The sequence below is a fragment of the Pagrus pagrus genome, assembly GCF_965226575.1.
Source record: "Pagrus pagrus genome assembly, chromosome: 13".
Taxonomy (NCBI): Eukaryota; Metazoa; Chordata; class Actinopteri; order Spariformes; family Sparidae; genus Pagrus; species Pagrus pagrus.
The window spans coordinates 3,397,978-3,418,553 of record NC_140197.1 but is presented as its reverse complement, the minus strand read 5'-3'; the positions used below and the strand labels follow the sequence as shown (position 1 = coordinate 3,418,553).

General features: G+C 40.9%; 1 protein-coding gene across 4 annotated transcripts; it reads left to right on the top strand.

Moving 5' to 3' along the window:
- Window positions 1-801: 801 nt before the first annotated feature.
- LOC311267638 (SWI/SNF-related matrix-associated actin-dependent regulator of chromatin subfamily E member 1-like) lies at window positions 802-18,619 on the top strand. Of its 4 annotated transcripts, none has more exons than XM_084370822.1 (11): window positions 802-881; window positions 1,475-1,537; window positions 3,092-3,135; window positions 3,816-3,914; window positions 10,197-10,277; window positions 12,131-12,262; window positions 12,531-12,702; window positions 13,243-13,415; window positions 13,525-13,626; window positions 14,341-14,602; window positions 16,190-18,619. In XM_084370822.1, exons 2-11 carry the CDS (start codon window positions 1,531-1,533, stop codon window positions 16,552-16,554), a joined length of 1,437 nt encoding a protein of 478 aa, XP_084226948.1. In that variant the 5' UTR covers window positions 802-881; window positions 1,475-1,530; the 3' UTR covers window positions 16,555-18,619. The 4 variants fall into 4 exon arrangements, with proteins under 4 accessions (XP_084226948.1, XP_084226946.1, XP_084226949.1 ...); XM_084370820.1 differs by having other exon boundaries at window positions 10,197-10,289; XM_084370821.1 differs by having other exon boundaries at window positions 875-942; window positions 10,197-10,289.
- The last annotated feature ends 1,957 nt before the right edge of the window (window positions 18,620-20,576 follow it).

Genomic DNA, 20,576 nt, shown 5'->3' with positions numbered 1-20,576 from the left:
AAAGGCTTGCCTTTATGCGTGACAGTGCACATCATAACGATGAGAACTGTGTTTTTTTTAAATGTGTTTCCCCAAGTTTCCACCTGTAAATGTAAAAATGTCTAAGCAAACTGTTTATAATCATATGGATGCTGTTACATGTGTTGTGGTTGAGATTCTAAGCCACCATGCATCGTATAAAGTGACAAAGAGAAGTTCTTTGCTCTAAATTACATCATATAACCATCATCAGTTAATAGTGGACCTTGTCTGGCTCTCACTTGCAGATTGGGATGCTGTTTTTCGGGGGAAAGTTTACTGAAGACTCAGTCGGGAAGGTTGCGGTGACTTTTACACATTAAATTTGGTGATTTTTTTCTATATAAGTTGCAAAAGACAGCTTTACAAATTCAGATTCAAAACATTTAGAAAAACATTTTTTCTTTTTGGGCCATGTTTTTATTGATGAAACTTGTTACTCACTAACTGTTTAATATTTGGGTTGCTCATTTAAAAATATAAAGTCTTATTCAGTAAAGGTCTATATGTCTCTTCCTCGTGTGGGACAGGTGGGGTGGCGCTCTAGCGCCCCCTATTGACGAGTTGCCACTGTTGACATGTCTGTGTCGCCTTCCACTATTGTGTGGTTGTAATAAGTTTGAATATATTAGCTGTGATTAATCATAAGAACTGATTACTGCTTAAAGCAAGTCAAAGCTATGTTTTAAAAGTAGCTTCCACAAAACTGGTAGCGATGCAACTGTGCCGCAGATGTGGATTTGAAGTAACTGAGCTCTTATTCTGAAACCATCCTTTCCGTCGGCCAGACCAAAACGTCACTTCCGGTGTGGTTGTGAGTCGAAAGAAGCGGCCCTGCCTGCAGCGGAACAAAGAGCCACTGAGTGAGTCTGGTTACGTTGTTTCCAACAGAACTTCTTGGCAATGTAACATTTATACCCGTTTGTAAGTGAGATGTAAAACGACCTTAATGTGTTTATTTTACAATTATCTAACTTCGCTGGTAGGGCTATGTTAGCTCTTTACATCCATGTGCTAGGCGGTAGCGGGTGCTGTATTGTCCGTTAGCTCACTAACTATTAGCTTGAACAGAAAGGTTTATTCAAACATATGACAAGTGTTGCTCTCTTCAGAGGTGGGAACCATACTGCAGAAACGCGTGTTTTGACTGTTTACTAGTTTTTAGAACTAATTTGCTAGAAAATCCACTGACTTTGATAACAGCTTCACTGTTATTATGGGGAAAATGTGTCTTTGTGTTAGCAAGGTAGGCTGGAAGGCCAGGCCGGGTAAGCTAACGTTAACGAAGCTGTACAAGCCCCGTCAGCCATTGTTTCATTAATCGTTGTCGGTGTTCGTCACTTTCAGTCATCTCCCGGTGTCTTTTTTATGGTTCTTGGTCTACCAAACGACTTATTGCAATAGCGGAGTGAATCTTATTTGTGTGCTTTGTTTTTTGCCGTGTTTTCTCATCCAGGTTAACCAGTATGTATAAGAAATAGCCTACTGTCCTTAGTCCCGCCTCCAGACAAGATGTCAAGTAAGTAAACATTCAATAAAAATTGTTTAAATCACATTTATATTTATCATATGAATAAAACAGATTTTCTATTGTTTGGTAATTTACCTTATTTATACATATAAATACAATAATGCTTGCTTTATATAAATGTGTGTTTATTATTATTATTATTATTATTATTATTGCAACAATCTAAAACATTGACAACTATGGTCCAGAATATTCTCCAGAATAACCTCAGAGGTACTGCATGCTCAAAAAATATGCTGAAAGCATAACATGGAAAACTCAAGCCCAACAAGCAAAACAGATGGGCATACTGACCTGAATGTAACACAATGGCATGTCCAACTTTACACTTGTAAAGCTTAACTATACAATGTTAATCAGTGTGCATGCTGTAGCCACCCATTTAGCTATCGCTGTTGAAAGGTTTTCTCATGAAGAGTTGTCCAGGCATCCCCGCTGCAAACCATCCTGCGTGATCTGCCTTTGACGAGGGGGAGGAGGGCTTGGCCAGCAAGTGGTATTTGAGACTGGACGTACTCCGGTGGTAACTCAGTTCACATCGACAGTGAATGCAAATAACTTTGTTCTTGTCAAGAGAACAATTTGGCAGGGCTTTGAAGCTCAACTTGCCAGTCGGAAGGCCTTTGTCTTTATCCATTTCTGGATGGGTCGTGATACTGTTTTGTGCACTTGCATCATGTACACATGCCAGGTTTATATTTGCTCTGATTATGAAACCAAGCCAAAGACGAGCCGATAATATATAGTATAAACCTGTCAAAAGTGTCCAGAAATGACGTTTGATTATTCCTTCTAAAAATCACTGAGGTTCAAACCATTTGTCTCTTATTACATATTACATCAACAGTGTTTCCCATAAGTCAGAGAGACTCTGTTGGTCCCTCATAGTCTAATTTGCTGCGCCATGGTCTCATATTGACCCAAACATGTTTTTCACCTCTAATAATAGTGCTGAAGATCTCCCAGCGTTTTGTGTCTTTGCTTCAGCAAAGCATCCTTCACTCCCAGTCAGTCTACGCACCTGCCTCCTGCTGTACACGTACACATGCTCTCTCTCTCACTCTCCCACTCACTCAGTGTTATTTGATTATTTTCTACATTTTATACTTTCCATAACATCTTATTTATGAGACAGCCTCTTAATTGTTTATGGTGCATCATTCTACAACTCATATTTTATGTTATTTGATGGCACAATTTTTGTACCGTGTGCAGATCCCACTCTCTGCAGCCCTGTTGGGTTGTGACCTCTGCCATCATTATCACACGGTTGTTGATTAATTATTTGCGCGTTTCAACTTGACCTACCTTTCCCTTACAATCAATCAATGAATATGTGTGTGACTCCTGTCCGTCTTAGTGTATGCAATGCAGCAAGGCAGGCAGTCGCGCTCGTACTGCTCTTTTTTCCACAATTAAATATGAATTTTCACAAATGAATAGTTTTTTTAAACAATGATATATTCATGCTTAGAATGTTCGTTTATAGACATGTGTTGCTCTTAATAGCTGTTAACATTTCTTTTCTCCTTTCTCACACAGAGCGACCATCCTACGCCCCTCCCCCTCCCCCTGCCCCGACAACAGTAAGTGTCCAACACTCAGTTCCAGGCTCAGTCTTGTTGCTGTAGTGACCACAGGGTCATGATAGCTCTCTACACTCTTTTTGGTTTCTTTTATTTGTCTTACTTCCTCTTTCTCCACATTTTGATATTGCTTTCATTAAATTTCTTCCTCTGTCTGAACACACAGAGGTTGCCACAAGTTTGTTCAGCTCTCCATCATCGCTCTCACTCCTGCCTTTTCCTGTCCTGCCACCACTTATTGAAGGGCTTGTTCAGAAGGGGTTAAAGTGGCTCATGTGCTTTTGTAAAGCGTTATTGCTACTGGGGACTTTCTTTTCATCATCAATTTCAGAGTTTAACACATGCGTACAGTTATAGGTCAACATGCTTTTTATTTCCTTACATTCAGTAATGAAATGCAATGGTGTGGTCACACGACTAATTAATAGGGGGTGATCTGAGCCTGTGCTGTTTTACATGCAACATTTACATGTTGTGCACTCATTCTTAATGCCAGCCTGCTGGCCAGTTGCCTTTTTTGCCTTGCACGATGACATCATGGAAAACAAACAAACAAGCAAAACAAGATACATATATTTTCATGTTTTCCCCCCTTTTCACTTATTTATGTTTATCCCTCTTCCTCCTCTTGTTTGTGAGCCATTTCTCATTCGTGTTTTGTCTCATTTGTCTTCCATCAGCAAATGCCTTCCACCCCAGGGTTTGTGGGCTACAACCCTTACAGCCATCTGGCCTACAACAACCTCCGCCTGGGAGGGAGCTCCGGAGGCTCCAGCAGGGTAATGAAATGATGAAGGGATTTGGAGAAAAAAAGCAGAATGGGGATGGGTGCAGGTTTTAGAGGGAGGGTAGTCATAATCTGTCCTGTCTAAATGTAGGGGCACAGATATGGAGAAAGTGGAAAGAGATGATTTAAAAAAGCTTACAAGGTGGCGCTAACGCACCCACAGGTTGATGATGACATCAGAGTAACAAGTAAATGGGTAGTGGGAGGTTGAACAAGAGGGAAATAATCTGGACACATTTGAACAAAAGAAATAGACTGAAGATGGATTTGTGGTTGCACTGTTTGGTAGTGGAGACTGCAGCAGACTATGGTCAGAAATCAGGGCGATTTGAATATTTCCGATATGGTAATTTGTGTTAGAGTTGAGCAAAGGGAGTTAAGTCAGTTCAGTTTTCTTCAGGCAGCTCCCACAGTTATTTTTTGAAACAGTCCAGATCCTTTTCCCTTATATATAATGAAATAAGCCACTGCTGGGCTCAAAGCACTATGCAAACAGTTTTGTTTAGTTGATTAGTTTGACTTCTAACCACCTAAACTATCAGTTAAAGCTATTAGTGAGACGGTAATGCTGATGCTTTGGGTTTCCCAACTCAACTGGTGCTTTGGGATTGTATAATGGGACTGCCGCTGTCCGAAAGCATCAATATTCGACAAGTTGGGAATGAGATTTGAAAATCGAGTATCTTACTAGTAGGAGCTTTAATTTGCTGTCAAGCAAATCTGGTATGAAGTAGGCAACTTCTAAAGTATTGGGCTATAGTTCATTAAACTTAGTTTCTTAACAAAATAATAAATTAAGTGTTGTTTATGTCACCTGAACAATAGTTTATAGTTCCTTTTTTTTTTCTTTTGCAAACTGAACTGTATGAAGGGATATCTTTGACTCATTTATACCCCTTTTCCACTGGTCAGATCCCACATACGCACTAAGATCAGGCTTTTGTGTGCAATGGGAGTGTGTACACTCTGCGTTTACACCCGGGTCAATTGACTGCAGTAGACACAGGTTTTTTCAGCTTGGCTCGGCTTTGATCTAAACGTAAGACCCTGGTGAACGCGATGTTGACGATTATTAGCACTCGTGGTGGTGTGTAAATAAGGAAGGAATTTGGGATGCAGTCTATTCAAGTTTTATTACTCAGGGATTAGGGTCGTCACGATACTAAAATTTTCAACTCGATACCGATACTCAGGAAAATATTCGATACTCGATACCATTTTCGATACCACAAGGATAAAAAAAAAAAAGACCCCAAAATTGAAAAGAAATACTTTTATTAATGAGAGAAATGCAAAAATAACCTCTGTTACAACATGTAACAATTAACAGAACCACACGTTAAATATTCTGGGGACTTGGCATCATATTTTCGTTTTTGGTCAAACACAGATGGTAGAGTCGGCTGCTGTTTGGTTGCAGGTCGACTTTTCTCTACTTCATTCTGGGACTTTAACAGAGAAAATAACACTTTTCAGTCACCAACATCTATGTAAACTTAGTATACTGACACTGTGTCTATTAACGTAATATGGGCATGCCCGATTCATTTTTTTTTTTTTTTTTTAACGTTGTTTATAATCATTAACGTGACGTCAGCCTTTAATCGCTAGCTGCGGCTAATGGCTAATAATAACACGGCCAACAACAATGCGGGCCACCGGCCACGATAACGTCAGTAATAATTTTGAAACGAAAGACACTAACTTGTCGAAAGGGGGGGGGGGAGGGGGAACCCTATCAGGGATGCAAACAGCGCGCCGAAAAGCGCAACTCGCTTTTTTCGTGGCCAATTAGGTGACTCTTGTGAATCATTCAGATCCGAAGAGTTTTGTTTTTTTTTAGGAGGGGAGGGGGTGGCAGTGACAATCTCGTGAAACTGAGGCGAACTCATTCATGGTTGCCTCTGATTATACTGATAATAGCCTACCTATTAGCTTCCAATGTAGACGCGCGACATGCGTGCTCACAACCCAAAGCGGCGCGTAGCCGCGTGCATTTTCCCCCCATGCATGTCTGTGGAGCTGTGCGCCGTGGAAGTGCACGGTTCCCTACGTTGCTGTGTCAGGCAGGTGTTTCCCACGGAGCTCTGCCCCGTTTCAAAGGTGAAGGAAGCCCTCAGTGGAAAGACGTTGCCTCCGCGATGTAGAATGTGTTTTATAGAAGAGAAACACACATTTCAGGACCGCTGACTTGTATCATCAAAACAGACACATGTAAACACAGAAAGCTGAACATCACTGGACATGTCTGTTGGGATTATACAAATCAACAGTGTAAAGTAGAGCTGTCAAGATGTATGCAGTAGTTAATTATTGCATATCCTACTGTACCTATCACTCCTATTGTTTCTGATGTACAGGTGCATTAGAATGTCATGGGAGAGTTTATTAAGGCCTATGTCACTAAGTCAATTCAAAAAGTGAAACGAACACATTATATATATATGTCCATTACACACCGAATGAAACATCCCATGTCTTTATTTATTCAGTTTATTTTAATAGTAATAATTATGGCTAACATTCAATGAAGACCTAAAATTCAGTATCCCCAAAAATGTAAATATTACAAAGGAACAATTACGACAATTACACTCTTTTTTTGTCCTGACCCGTTTGCATCCCTGATTACTGCACACAGTGTTGGAGGCAGAAACAGTTAATTCCTATGAGAGCTGCTCAGTTGTGTTTTGAAGCCAAAAAACAATATCGACTGCCCGGTTATGAAAATTCTTGGATTGCCGACCGAGCCAGCTAACTTCTGGTTTAGCACCTGGCTAACTTGATTGGGGATAAAATAATGTGATTGTCAAATTATTGTTTCGTGTTGGTTGTGACGCTCAAAAGAATTTATCCACTGTTTTACAGATGCCTTTTTTTAATAATGGGTCTATTATTGTTTTCTCTTCCGTTACAACTGTTTCCGGCGCAATCTTGACGTGAAACGTGACGTACAACGTAACACTTCAGATAAAAATCACAGGCGGGCTGCCTTGCCTGCGGGAAGAGGGGAATGGGGTCATTACGGTCAAAAAACCTGTGCGGACCCGTTTATTTTGGTGGAAAATTAGACTTTCAATGCAGGCACTGTAGTATTTTAGTCTGTTACACTGAGCCATTTCACTCTCTTTCAAGTAGCATATAAAATAACTGTGGCATCCACTAAATGATGAGGTAAAACATAATCAGTCACTGATTATGATTACTAGTCACGTAATTTCCTCGCAAAATTTTGAGAACACAGGCCAGTAACCACAGGCTGTACATTTTCTATTTCACTTCATGCGTTCAATGCGTGAGTTTTATGTCTTTGTGTTATTTCTGCTTTTATGGTGCAAGAGGTAGAATGTCATACTTGTGTTAATTAGGGATGTTGCTAGCAACTTATTCCCCTGAGGATTAAATTTATGTTTAAACCTGGACTAGTCGACGCATCTAAAAGTATGAAAACAATCAGAAAACGAGCAGAATTCAATCTGTTTTTCCAAAAAAGGTTAGTGTATATTAGGGGTGGGCGATATGACGATATTAGATCGTGAAGGATTTTAATGTGTAGACGATCTGCCAAAGTGCAGATATCGTAGGATTGTCTAGTGCGCGTTCTATAAATTGTAGTTCTATGCTGATGCACCGACGCACCAAACGTATTACGTCGTCAACCTGACCGACCAATCATAGCGAATTACGGGCAGTGACGCGCTTTCTTACCCGCCTCCTTGTTTATGCGTGTAGCGGTAGCCGCATGGAGAGCCATGGCTGAAAGCCAGACGGAGGAGTTGGTCGCTTTTTAAAAACAAAACAAAAAAAACAGCGTTTCACCATCTCTCATCTCTGCCAGTTAGCCCCTCCACCTACCGCCTCTCTCGGGTGCGGGCGAGCGGGCACGCACACACACACACACACACGGGCGCATGGATAGGTCGCGGTAAATGCGCTATATCGCGCTAATTGTACAGTGTTCAAATTACCGCGACCCCCCCCACCCCCCCGTCGGATAGTCCGACTACTGATGGACTTATTTGACCCTTTTCAATAAGCTATTTAGCAGAGGTGAGAATTGTGGAGTCATCTCCATGCCATGTATTTGTTCTGCTCAGTCACTGAACCAGGTGCATTCACTAATTAGCTCACCTTCCTGGCTGAAGAGCTGTGCTGATTGGACTCAGCTGGTTTAGTGCATGAACAGAACAAATACATGGCATGGAGATGACTTGATGACTCCACAATTCCCACCTCTGGTGTTTAGTGTTTTGATATACTTAAATCCTGTTAAAATGACTGTTGAATAAAACAAACAGTAATGTCTTCATTGATATTTTACTTTCATATTTATTGAAAGTAAACCTTTTATGTTGCAAGAGTGCACTTTATCAGAGTGTTGTTGTTTACCTTTAAGTATGTTTACGTTGTTTGCACATGTTGGCAAAACTGCAACTATTTAAATCAAAATCTGTTCAGAAAGGTTCTTTGGCCTAAATTGTCTGTTTTTCTTTTTTTGATTTAAGATCGTGATAAAATCGTGATTTTATTTTTTAAAAATCGTATCGTATATGATATTTTTGCCATATCGCCCACCCCTAGTGTATATTATCCCAGCCAAACCATAAATCCCATTCTTCAATGGCCAAATGTTATTTTACATGCCGTTGAAATGTGTGGCACTTTGTGCCGTGCTTTAGGAACATCGCATTTTATCTTTGGAAAACATGATGGAATTCACGAATTAGGAGTTAACAAACAGCATTTACTGAAAATAATATTCAACCTAACAAAAATAATCTGAATATTATTACTCAACAGTTAACAATCGTGTTAACATTACTAGTGGATGATTGCTTTTAACAAAGCCACCTTAGACTAGGAATGCATCCCACTGTTTCTGCATTTTCTTCTGCAAAATGAATCTTTGAGACAATAGCCCCATTCACACTGCCCTTTCAAGGCCGGAATCATGCGCTGATGCTCCGTCTAGCCATCTGTGTGAAAGTTACAGCGGGGGACAGCTTCTGATCCACCACAGGGTGTAGTAACAGCCACAGCAGAGGCGAGACGCCGTATGTGTGAATGGGAAAGTCAGGAGCGCGTGACGGGTGTGACGGTTTGATGGTGTTCACAGTATGACAGCTAAACGGCTCCTTCGCTCACAGATAAGAGAAATGTCCCACACTTCAACCCAAAAGGCAACTTTACAAGAACAAACGACAGTAACGTGGTAGCAGGTCGTGTCTTCATCTTACAAGAGGGAAAAATATACTCCAGTTATATGCTGAACAGCCTCTGTCATCCTGTCTGTCCTACCGACTCTTCGTCACATTTATGGGCGAAAAACAGTGTCTGTCCCCGGCAGCAGAGCCAGGCGGCTCCCGCAGTTGAATGGCGGTGATTATGTGACACAATGCAGAGCAAAAAACTTAAAATCACCGTGTCTTTGTCTCCTTCCACTATTGTGTTGTTGTAGTTACTGTCTCTGGAAACTTGTAAAGAAAAAATTCACCGCGATTGTCAGGTTCAGTGTGAACAAACCTAGGCGGCGAAAAGGCGAGCCTTCTCTGCAGCGATAATGCGGGAACAGGACAATTTTTTTTGTCAACTTGCAAAGATGCCACTGGTGTGTGGGCTCAGGCCGTACATATACTTACTTTTTAACTACATGTTTGAGTAGACGCCATGCGCCAAGTTTTTCTTGAGAGGTTCGAACATGTCCTTTTTGTAGAGGACACTGCCATACGTGTGGCAGTTGGCCTCCTTTTGGTCAGTTTGATGGATATAAATAGCCTTTTCTTCATGGTTGCTCAGAACCTGGTAGAAATGTAAACGGGAATACACTGTTTTTGCCACAGAACTCAAATGGTTGTTCCCACCTGGTCGTCATTGAACCCCCCACATAGACACAGTCTTCCCTCTTGTGGTTTCATTCCTTATTGACAGCCTCTCAAAATAATTCAAGCCATTGGCTGCTAAAAATTCATTAACATCCATACATGCATGTGAATGAATTGACATGCATCATAAATGCATTTATCCAGCTGGAATGAAACATCCAGGACCACTTGAGCGTTATGTATTTTCATGTTCACATGTACACGTCTTATTTTGCCTTTACACAAGCCTCGCCATGATCAGACCATAATCAGCTGATGTTTTATGACCATTATTTTTTTTTCTCTGTAAACCTGTGTCCGTTTTGGTTGTTTCCCCTTCATCTACATCCCTTCCATCTCCTCATTCACACTTTTCTCCCCTTCTTTTGTCCCCCTTCTCTTTCCTTCCACAGAACGCCTCAGGCATCACCGTCCCAAAGCCGCCCAAACCTCCAGACAAGCCACTGATGCCTTACATGCGGTACAGCCGGAAGGTAAGCAGGAAGGTAAGACACCCATCCACGGTGTCTGCTTTTACTGCTTGTCCTCCCATCCCCTGAAGAGTTGCAGGGGTTTTAGGGTGGGAAACAGCCAAGCCATGACGCCTTCACCACCACCTCAACCACCTAGTGGACGCTCTCCACTATCCTGTTGGCTCTCTGTAGCCTCCTTTGTTTGTCAACCATAAAGAGAAATTACAACATCTCTTTGTGTTTCCGTCTGCAAGCATGATCTGCTCCTGCTTTCATTTCCCCCTTTATGTGCTTGTTGCTTTGCTGCTTCTGTAGTTTCAGAGCTGAAATTCTAACATTGAATAGTACATAAAGACAAAATCTATTCTAAACATTCATCATGTCGTAAAACTGGTGATTCTGTCTTTAGAAATGCTTCATTCCATTCCATCCAGCCTTTTTGCAATGCTCGACAGTGGCTCTCACAGCTCAACACACTGCAACTTCAGAAAACACATTTAAAGAGTCGAAACGGGCAATTAAGAAACATCCTCACCAGTTTGACAATAAGCGTGCTCTGATCAGGATTTTTGGGGCTGATCACTGTTTGCTTGAAGTAGTATCAGGCGATACAGATCAAGAGGACTTTTCTTTACTAATTGTCATCTAGTTGCTAGTTGAGTATCTGGCTAAATCTGTACCAATGTACACGGATGTGAAATGTCTGTTACTCTAACCTCAAAGTACCTGTACCTTCAAACTGTACTGAAGTTCTTCAGTACATTTATTTAGCGTAAACTTGTTTATGTTGTCACATAAAATAACAGTTCACTGTTTAACACTACATGCTCCTCTGAAGAGAAACTCAGTCCTGTTGTGTTTATCTGTAATCTATTAGCTTTGTTAGCTGTAAGCTCCTGTAGCCAACACACACCGCAGCACTCTGCTGCTCAACGGCTGCTAACTAGCTCTCCTGCTGACCTTAGCATGATTTTGTATAAGGGTGCTCTGATTGATCGGACATGATTGTTATTGGCTCATAAACGTTGTAAAAAGTTTGATCGGAGGTCTCTATAGAGTCCAATCAGAAGAGCCGATCACACACGAGACAGCTTCTCTATGCACTGCTAAAATGCCACGCAGTGAGTGATTGTAAGTAGCGCTGGCACAGCGCTGTGGAGAGAGAGATCACTATGGTTACAGCAGGAGAAGTAGCGCTCCACCGCTGTCAGAAGCAGTCAGTTCAATTTATCATTTGGCATTGTCTGTTTACATTTTCTGTCGTCCTGAGTGGCGGGACAATGTAACGCTGTTTGTTTCCAGCCCTGCAGTAAGAGAGCTAACAGCTAAAGGAGCTAAAAGGTTACACTGGCGTTAAACACAGCAGAACTATCAGAACTATCACTAAATAAATGGACTGAAGTACTTTAGCTGAATACAGTTTTGTAGGTAAAAGCACTTTGAGTTTGGTGTTACAGACACTTTACATCTGTGTACATTTTATCGATCTGAAGTCACCAGGTACAAGCAGTGACCAGGTGGAGTAGCGGCTTCAGGGCACAAAGACCTTAGACCTTTCATTGGAGCACCCTTACTTATTTTAATGTGCTTGTGTTTGTCTTTTTGCCTGTTTTCTCAAGTTGCAATGTAGTGAGCTCTCTGGACCACCATAAATGAACTTTACCATTATGCCAGTTGATAATTCTGTCCAGTAAGAACTAATTTTTTCCTTTGCACTTTTCCTCCTTTGTTTCCTGCACCGTCTTGTAGTAATCTAACTTACCATTAAATGCAGTTGCCTTGTAGTAACCATTTGTTATTTTTGTGTATGTGTGTGGGGTGATGCCCCTGCCTTTGCATGTGTGTTTGTGTCTTGCGTTGCGTGCATATGCAAGGTATGGGACCAAGTGAAGGCATCCAACCCGGACCTGAAGCTGTGGGAGATTGGGAAGATTATCGGAGGGATGTGGCGAGACCTGACTGATGAGGAGAAACAGGACTACCTGAACGAGTATGAAGCTGAGAAGGTGAGCTGTCTGAAGTGTCATGATTACTGCTGAGGTTAGCTCTGCAGTTCATTTATGTTTTCTGTACGTCTTTGAAAGCAAAATTGTGTTGGTGGAAAGTAAAAATGTGTAGATCTTGAGATACTGTTGATTACTTCAGTACTGTTAGTATCGTAAGACTTTGTTCGTTTGAAGTGTCAGAAATGACAATTGTGTGTCATAAGAAAACAAACACAATAAGGCGTCTCCTTTAAATTCGACTCACTTGCTTTTCTCCTCTCCCTCTCAGATCGAGTATAATGATTCTTTGAAGGCGTACCACAACTCACCAGCCTACCTGGCCTACGTCAACGCTAAGAATCGAGCCGAGGCCGCCATGGAGGAGGAGAGCAGACAGAGGCAGAGTCGTATGGACAAAGGAGAGCCGTACATGAGCATTCAGCCCGCTGAAGACCCGGATGGTCAGTTTGAGAGATGATTGGTGTGCATCAGTCAGACTTTCAAAGAAAGAAAGATCTTCACTGATTTATTACCTAAACAAACTCTTGTTTTCATGACTGAATTTACTGAATAAACAAACTGACCTTAAAGGACAACGCAATGTGTTGTCTTAATGCTTTACTCTGTTTATATGTGGCGGACCCTGCCACCTTTCTAGCTTCTAACAGGGTTCTGGGGACCTGGTCTTCCCTCTGAGAATAGCTTCTTTATTCACTTCTGGAAAAAAACATATTTCTGAGTATTTCTGTTTCATTACCTCATTAATATCATAAGTATAAAAGTTCTGAGTTTGAATTTCTTCTCCAAAACTACATAGTGCCCCTTTTTAAAAATGTGTTAAAACCATGAGCAGAAGTGAAACCAGTGTCACTACAAAGCACTGAAAACATTTTTGTGGACGTTTTAAACAAATGCTCAAAGCATGTGTGAATGTAAACTGTCAGCCTGGCCCCTCCGTCCTCATGATGATCGCTAAAATGTCCTGTGTTCCTTCCATCCAGACTATGATGATGGTTTTTCAGTGAAGCACACAGCAGCTGCTCGCTTCCAGAGGAACCACCGGCTCATCAGTGACATCCTCAGTGAGATTGTGGTGCCTGATGTCCGTTCGGTGGTCACCACAGCCCGCATGCAGGTCCTGAAGAGGCAGGTGCAGTCACTCATGGTGCACCAGGTAGGTTGCACAGACTGAGATGATGTCCTGCGCACATGGTGAACAAATGTCAGGTACTGATGTAACTTCAGAGACTCTGTGTGTTTCAACTGTTTCTTGTGTGTTTCAGAGAAAGCTGGAGGCAGAGCTTCTGCAGATTGAGGATCGCCACCAAGACAAGAAAAGACGCTTCCTAGAGACCACTGACTCATTCAACACTGAGCTCAAGCGGGTACAGCCAGACTTTGTTTCTCTAGAGACAGCTGAGAGAAGTAGGGATGTGTGTGATTAGTCATCTAGTTGATTAAACATTGTTACCCTCACAATTGGCACCATAAATACCAACCGTACAAATTTACTTTGTACAAATTTACATTATAGCGTATACATAGTTTGCACTGAATTGTCGTGCCTTACCAGTCAAATGTTGCCTTATAAAAAAATATACGAGCATCCCTTACTAATGTTAACAACAGTTTCGTCTCAGATGGTAATATAGGCAGATTATTTTGGACAATGTTTAACCTTACAGATTAAATTGAGCTCAACTTTTACTGCTTTCTTACTTTTTGACTAGTTAACTAGTCTAAGTTTAAACATCAGGAAAATGTGTTGTAACATCCCTGGTTAGAAGTAGTAAGAGGTTTTATTCCAGATCATGAAACATCCATTTGGAATAATGTGTAGCCACAGGATCATGTTATTTAATTACCCCTGAACTAAATCTGAACCTCACCACAGCAGAAGAGGATATTACTCGTGTAGTGTGAGTTCTAAAATACAAAAGGAGCCAAATGATGAATGTTTTCACTTGACTTTATGTACACTAATCTGTGAACCTGTGTCTTGTTCTCACTACTGTGGTTTTTCATTAGTGTGAAAACTGTTTAAGGTTAATTTGTGACTAGAGAATTAGGTTTTGTTTACAAGTGTTTCCTGTGTCCAGCTGTGCAGTCAGAAGGTAGAAGTGGACATGGAGAAGCTGGCAGCAGAGATGGCTGCAGCTGAAGAAGCAGCCAGGCGTCGGGCGGAGGAGAGGGAGCGCGAGGCGGCCGAGCAGGCAGAGAAAGCTGCGCAGCAGGCCCAACAACAGCAGCAGGAGGCCGCAACAAACAAAGCTGCTGAGCAGAGCAGTGCTAATGCTAGCAGCACAGCTAACACAACCTCAGGGACCAAGGAGGAGGACAAGCCCACACCAATGGAGACAGGTATGGACAGTATTAAAAAAAAGTTTTGTTTACAAAACTAATTTGTTAAGTACTTTGTTACATTTTCAAGAAAATGGCTGTATAAAAGTATTAGTCCTTAGAGTTTAAAATAAATCAGCTTTGTAGAGTTTTACATCTCTAAACAGATGCCTGCATATAAATGCAGAATCTGTAGGCAGCAACACAATTTTGCCATCAGAAACATTCTGGTTATGTAGTATTAACCAATCACATGAGTGGACTAAATGCATGCAGGTAAACGGTGTGGGGAGCAAAGGAGGCAGAACATGTTGGCCAAAATGCAATCCCAGAGCCCACCAGCTATCATCTGACAACCATTTAGGGGTGTGAATCTTTGGATATCTCGTGATTAAATTTGATTCCTATTCTTGGGTGTCTGATTCGATTCAGAATCAATTCTCAATTTAATGAATACAAACTGGGGCACTATCTTTAGTCTTTTGCTCCATTATACTGCGTGCTAAACCATTCAACCAATCGAATGAAATACAATATGAAACACAACTTAACAAAGTTGACAGCATCAGTGTATTCATTTGAAAGCATCTAACAGTGATGCCTGTATGTAGATAACAAAATAAGGTGGTGAGCTCTGCTATGTTAGTAACGCTATATGTCCAACAGTGAGAGCAGCCTCTCTGCTGCACTGTTAGCTCCAGGAGGTCCATTGTACCAGATGCTGAGCAGAAGCAGAGTTTTTGATTAGATGTATTTTCATCACCACAGAGTTTAACGTGTTGAATGCCTAGTGTGTTTGTTAGCGCTACAAGCAGCTTGTCAGCTGGTTGTTTGTTACTGCTGACCGCTGCTCCGCTCCATAAACATTAGTCTGCTACATTTAGCTGTTCCTGCTCATCAACCTGGTGCATCAGAATTGTTTTTATTTATGAGGAATTTGCTGTGGTCAGTCAGTGCAAAACAACAAACAATACTGAAAGTAATTGAAAAATATAATATAAATATAAATATAAATAGAGATGAAAAAAAATAGAGTAGACAATAACACACTAATGGATTGGGTGAATTTTAAACTGAATTTTGAGTTTGTTTTGACCCCTTGAGCTTGCTGTAGTGGCTCAGTGTTACAGTACTACAGCAGCAGATTGAGCTTACCTATGTGTAGTCGGCAGTTAAAATGTAGTTTTCAAAGCATATGAAATACTGTATATGCCTGTATGAATCAGCACACATCATTTATGTGAAATATGTGGATTAAAATGTATCATTTGTAAATGTTATGGCATAAATGGGAATTCCCATCATGTGTTAGCATCGAGCGAGCGGGTTGAGTGCTTGTTATATAAAATAATTTTGGGAAGTTTCAAAAGTGATCCAACGACATTGTCACAATATTAATATCAAGGTATTTGGTCGAAATATAAAGTGATTTTGTTTCCCAGTCCTAACAAGTGCTTTTGAGGAGATTGTAAATTATTGTTAATATTGTGTATCGTGATGCATCCTAAAAATGTCAAGACATTATATTAAGGTCATATCATCCAGCCCTCCTCCACATCCATTTGATCTTAATCAAATCTCCCTGTCTCTCCTTGATTCCTTCTCCAGATGAGGCAACGCCTGCAGAGCCTTCCTCAGACCCCCAGTCTGCTCCACCTCCTCCTTCTGACCGCCCCTCTTCTGCCTCTGATAAAGCAACCCCTCCCCCCGAGCCCCCCAGGGAGAGTAGCACTCCCATCAGCAGTGCCCCCAGTGATGACAGCAACAGCAGCAGCATGCCCCCTCCTTCCTCAGACAGCACCCCCGGTGCAGCAGCCCCTGACCTCCCAGCAGCCCCAGAACCCAACTCCAGTGCAACTAACCCTAATGCGGCTACAGCACCTCCGCCTCCCCCGGCCTCAGAAGAAGCAACCCCTCCTCCACCACCACCACTACTATCCCCCAGCCAGAGCAGCCAACAGTACGATATGTAATAGTCAGTCAGTCAGATCTACAGTGGTAGCTGTACAGTCCTCACTGTTCTGCAGCTCTCCGGAGTTGAGAGTAGGTGTAGAAGACTTGGGACTGGTATGGTGGCTCTATCATTACAGTTTTGAATGAGAAGTGCTGAGTGGTTGAGGGTCGGATGGTCAATAGTTAACATGTCTTTGATATAAAAGTGATGTGGGCTTTTCATCAGCCAGCCTCATGTAGCTGGACCAAACAAGGATCAGGATTTCACTTAAATCTGCGTACACTTCCTTTTAGATGTACTCGGCATGCCTGGTTTGATGATGTGAGTGGATGGATTGATATAACACCAAAGAGTACAATAGCTGACCTGACGCAGTTTGTGCTCCAGGCACCGTACAAACCACTCCTTTCCTCATCATGTCACATGGTGGACTTTTTAGTACAAGATGACCACATACACCCTTCAAACAGGATAGTGGTGGGGTGGGGTATAAGTGTAAATAGTCAGCAGTGATACACTTCACATCACTGTAACTGCTGTCTGTAATCTTCCAAATCCATGCGTTCACCTTGCATACATTTCCAGTCAGTCGGAACATTCACGACATTAGCAGTAAAGCTGACCTCTGACCCAGGTTTTATGTCAGCTTAAGTTGGCCTGAAGTCCAACGTCAAAAGTGATTCTACATCAGACCACAACTGTCATGTCAGAATGTCACATTGTGAAACCGCAGTGACATGTTACATGTCCAACAGTCCAAATCCTAGATACTCAGTTTACCATGTGACAGAGAAAAGCTGCAGATTCTCACATTAGAGGCTGAACTGCACTTTTTTTCCTTCACTTTTTGGGCTTGAAAAATTATAACAACAATTGATGGGATATCAAAATTTCAAAATTGTCAATCATTTTAAAATTGACTAATCCTTTAAGATAGAATTCTTCATCAGCGTGCTACTGTGCCTGTTTGAAGCAGCATTGTACGCAGTGCTCCATAATACTTCTCGTCTCAGACAGCAGGACAAAGTGATTTCGGTTTGTCTTCTCCATACATAAGTTCAAATGCAAACCTTAAATAACTCCCACTGTGTAGACCTGTACTGTTGGATGTGGCTGAACTGTTTGAGTTACACATACTTGCATATTGCTCAGTCTTGATGTATAAACCTTTAAATCAGCCCACATATATTTCTTAAAGAAGACCCCAGCTGCAAACTCTAGAGGTTTTGGTACATGACATGTCTGAAAGCTCAGTGTATGTTCTGGTGATAAAGGGCAACCTCGCATGAAAGGACCTCAACCCCCCCACCCCACCCCCCACAATTTAAAACCTCAGAATTTTGTAGTTTCAGTTTGTGTGATTTGCTAAACTACTACTGTTACTTTGTGTTTTTAGAGATCTAGTGGAACCTTTTAGATGAATATAATCAAATCCAGCCTTCGTATTAAACCTGTACTCTTCAATCAGACAACAGGTTTGTTTGATTGGGCATGACACATCCCATGATTGTTTCCAGTTTTAAAGTTAATATCGATTTGTGCACCCACATTCTGCATGCTTATACTAAATACTAACCATAATCCTGCAAGCATTTGAACAGTTTCTGAAGTCTTGGTCAAAGAGTTTAGGACGGGTGATGTTTTCAATGTAAGAAGTGTAAGACAAAACACAACACACGATGTGTGAGAAACGCAGGTAATGATATGGGTATGTCTTCAAGGTGCTTTGTAAAATCTGTGGATGAAAACATGAATTGCATTTGTTCCCCTGTACTCATCATATTTATGTAGAGAGAACTGACACCTACTCAGTCATCATTTAATCTGTAAGAGCGTTTCTACATATTGAGGCTGTTTTTTTAGACTCCATTCATCCTTTAATCATATTGACAACACAAGCATTTAACTTGAGCAGAGATATGCACACGATGCCCTCATCCAGACCTGACCTCAGTCACTTGTGCATTTAAAGGACTGTTTTCTTACTTGAATTGGACTGTTTTTAGTAATATGCCTCTGTTTTTTGCATCTTTCTTTTTTACTGTCTCAACTTAATCTATCCAAATAAAGATGATTTCTCAGTCTTTTAACCTCTTTTTTCTGATGATATAATCTCTTAAGTTTGGCCATTATTTCAGATATTAGTTTTTATATTGGTCTCATTACATTCTTGTCCAAGTAGACCAAGTACAAAAAAGGAAAGGGCAAAAGAAACGATGAGCAGAAGTGCTCCATAAATCATGATTAACAAACTACAGATGCAGACTAAACAAAGCATAGCATACATTTAAATTAGAGCTTAAGTGCTGAGGGCTTTATGTATGGAGACAAAGTGTTCATTACTAAATAAATACAGTTGCATACAATAAATAGACAAAATATATGCAATGTGATCAAGATATTAAAGTAATCCAATACGTTTGTATACATGTATTTTATAGAGAAATTAGTTAAAGGAACAGTTCACCCCAAAAGTTATCTCCCCCTTCCATGCTGAAAAACAACTGGTATAAAGGAAATTTAAAAAATGGCTCCATATAGCTCATGCAGCATAGCTAGCCCTGAGATGGCAAATTGGTCTGATAAGATGTTAAGTTTTACCCTTTTTAAAACCAAAAGCTGAAAGCTTAGCACCCCGTCTGAAGTGGGTGCATGAGCTCGACCACGAATGGTGGGTGTAAATCATGTCTTCAAATCAAGTAGGACTAAGGCACAGCTTTTTTTTTGTCATGGTGTGATACACTTCCACAGAATTTAATATAATAAAAAAGAAAGATATGTAAGAGTTTATAAATATATATGCTTTTAGACATACATGCCTGTCCATATGAATATAAATACATTTGTGATATAAATGTAACATAATATACAAATATATACTATGTATGATCTCAGACCACTGGGGGCTCCCAAACATTAAGCACAGTAAAAGACATCGTCACTTACTGAGTGTTTAAAATATGGCCAGGGTTTCCAGTCTGAAGAGTGAATGCAGTCATTGCAGAAGTGCTTTAAACCTGCATTATTTCTGATGGCCAGCAGGAGACGACTATCAACATCAGCTGATCGGCAAGATTTTAGTACATGGCCTGGTATACAATCTGGACCAGCAGCCTTATTTATATTCACTCAGCAGGATTTTCACATTAAATCTGCTGTGAGTACTGACAATGGGCAGTCCTCTGGAGGTGGAGTAGACTTCACAGCTGAGTCTTGTGTTCAGCTCATCTGGCAGCACTCCTGCTTTTGTAGCTTGTGACATTTTGAATTGCCTGCCACGTATATTGAAGGATAATAATGTGGTGGAAATTATTGTTGAGAAGTGAACACAGAAAGATGAATAAACAAAAAGTTGTCTTTCTGCAATTTAATAAAGTGGTATAATAGAAAAATAGAGAATAACAGAGTCAAACCATTTCAGCTCAAAGGTCAGCACCATTCACCCCAGGGTGTTCTGGGTGAGTCTGACATTGAGCCACAGTGAAAGTCACAGTTTATAGATTAGTAGGAGGAATAATGAATAGTAATAATACGCACAGTGAAAAGGTAATGATTATATGTGAGGTTAATACATTCTTTCTACTACAGATAACGCTGTGGGTTAGTGAGCGCACGTTAGACAGAACATTATAAGTGATATGTGTGTTATTTCATGGCCAAGTAATGTAACGTTACTGGCCTAGTAAGGAACAACAAATGCACTGCTCCGAAACTTGTATAGTCTAACACAGTAGTGACAAGTATCATAAACAAAACTCTGGCACACACAAACTGGCTTCTGATTTATTGTGGGCAAAAACACAACAGATAAGCAGCAAAAAATAAGACGAGTGCCGGATTTCAACATGCAGCTAACTGTTGCCAGGACAGCAGAGATGCAGGTTGGTCATATATTGGTCTCATTTATGAAAAAAATAATAATAATAATAACACTTACTTGAATGTGATTCTAGGTATTCTAAACAATGTGTTTGCTCAATTACAATAATTGTCACTACTTTTTTGCAACTATGTTGGCTACAGAGAAGCACCTTTTAGAGT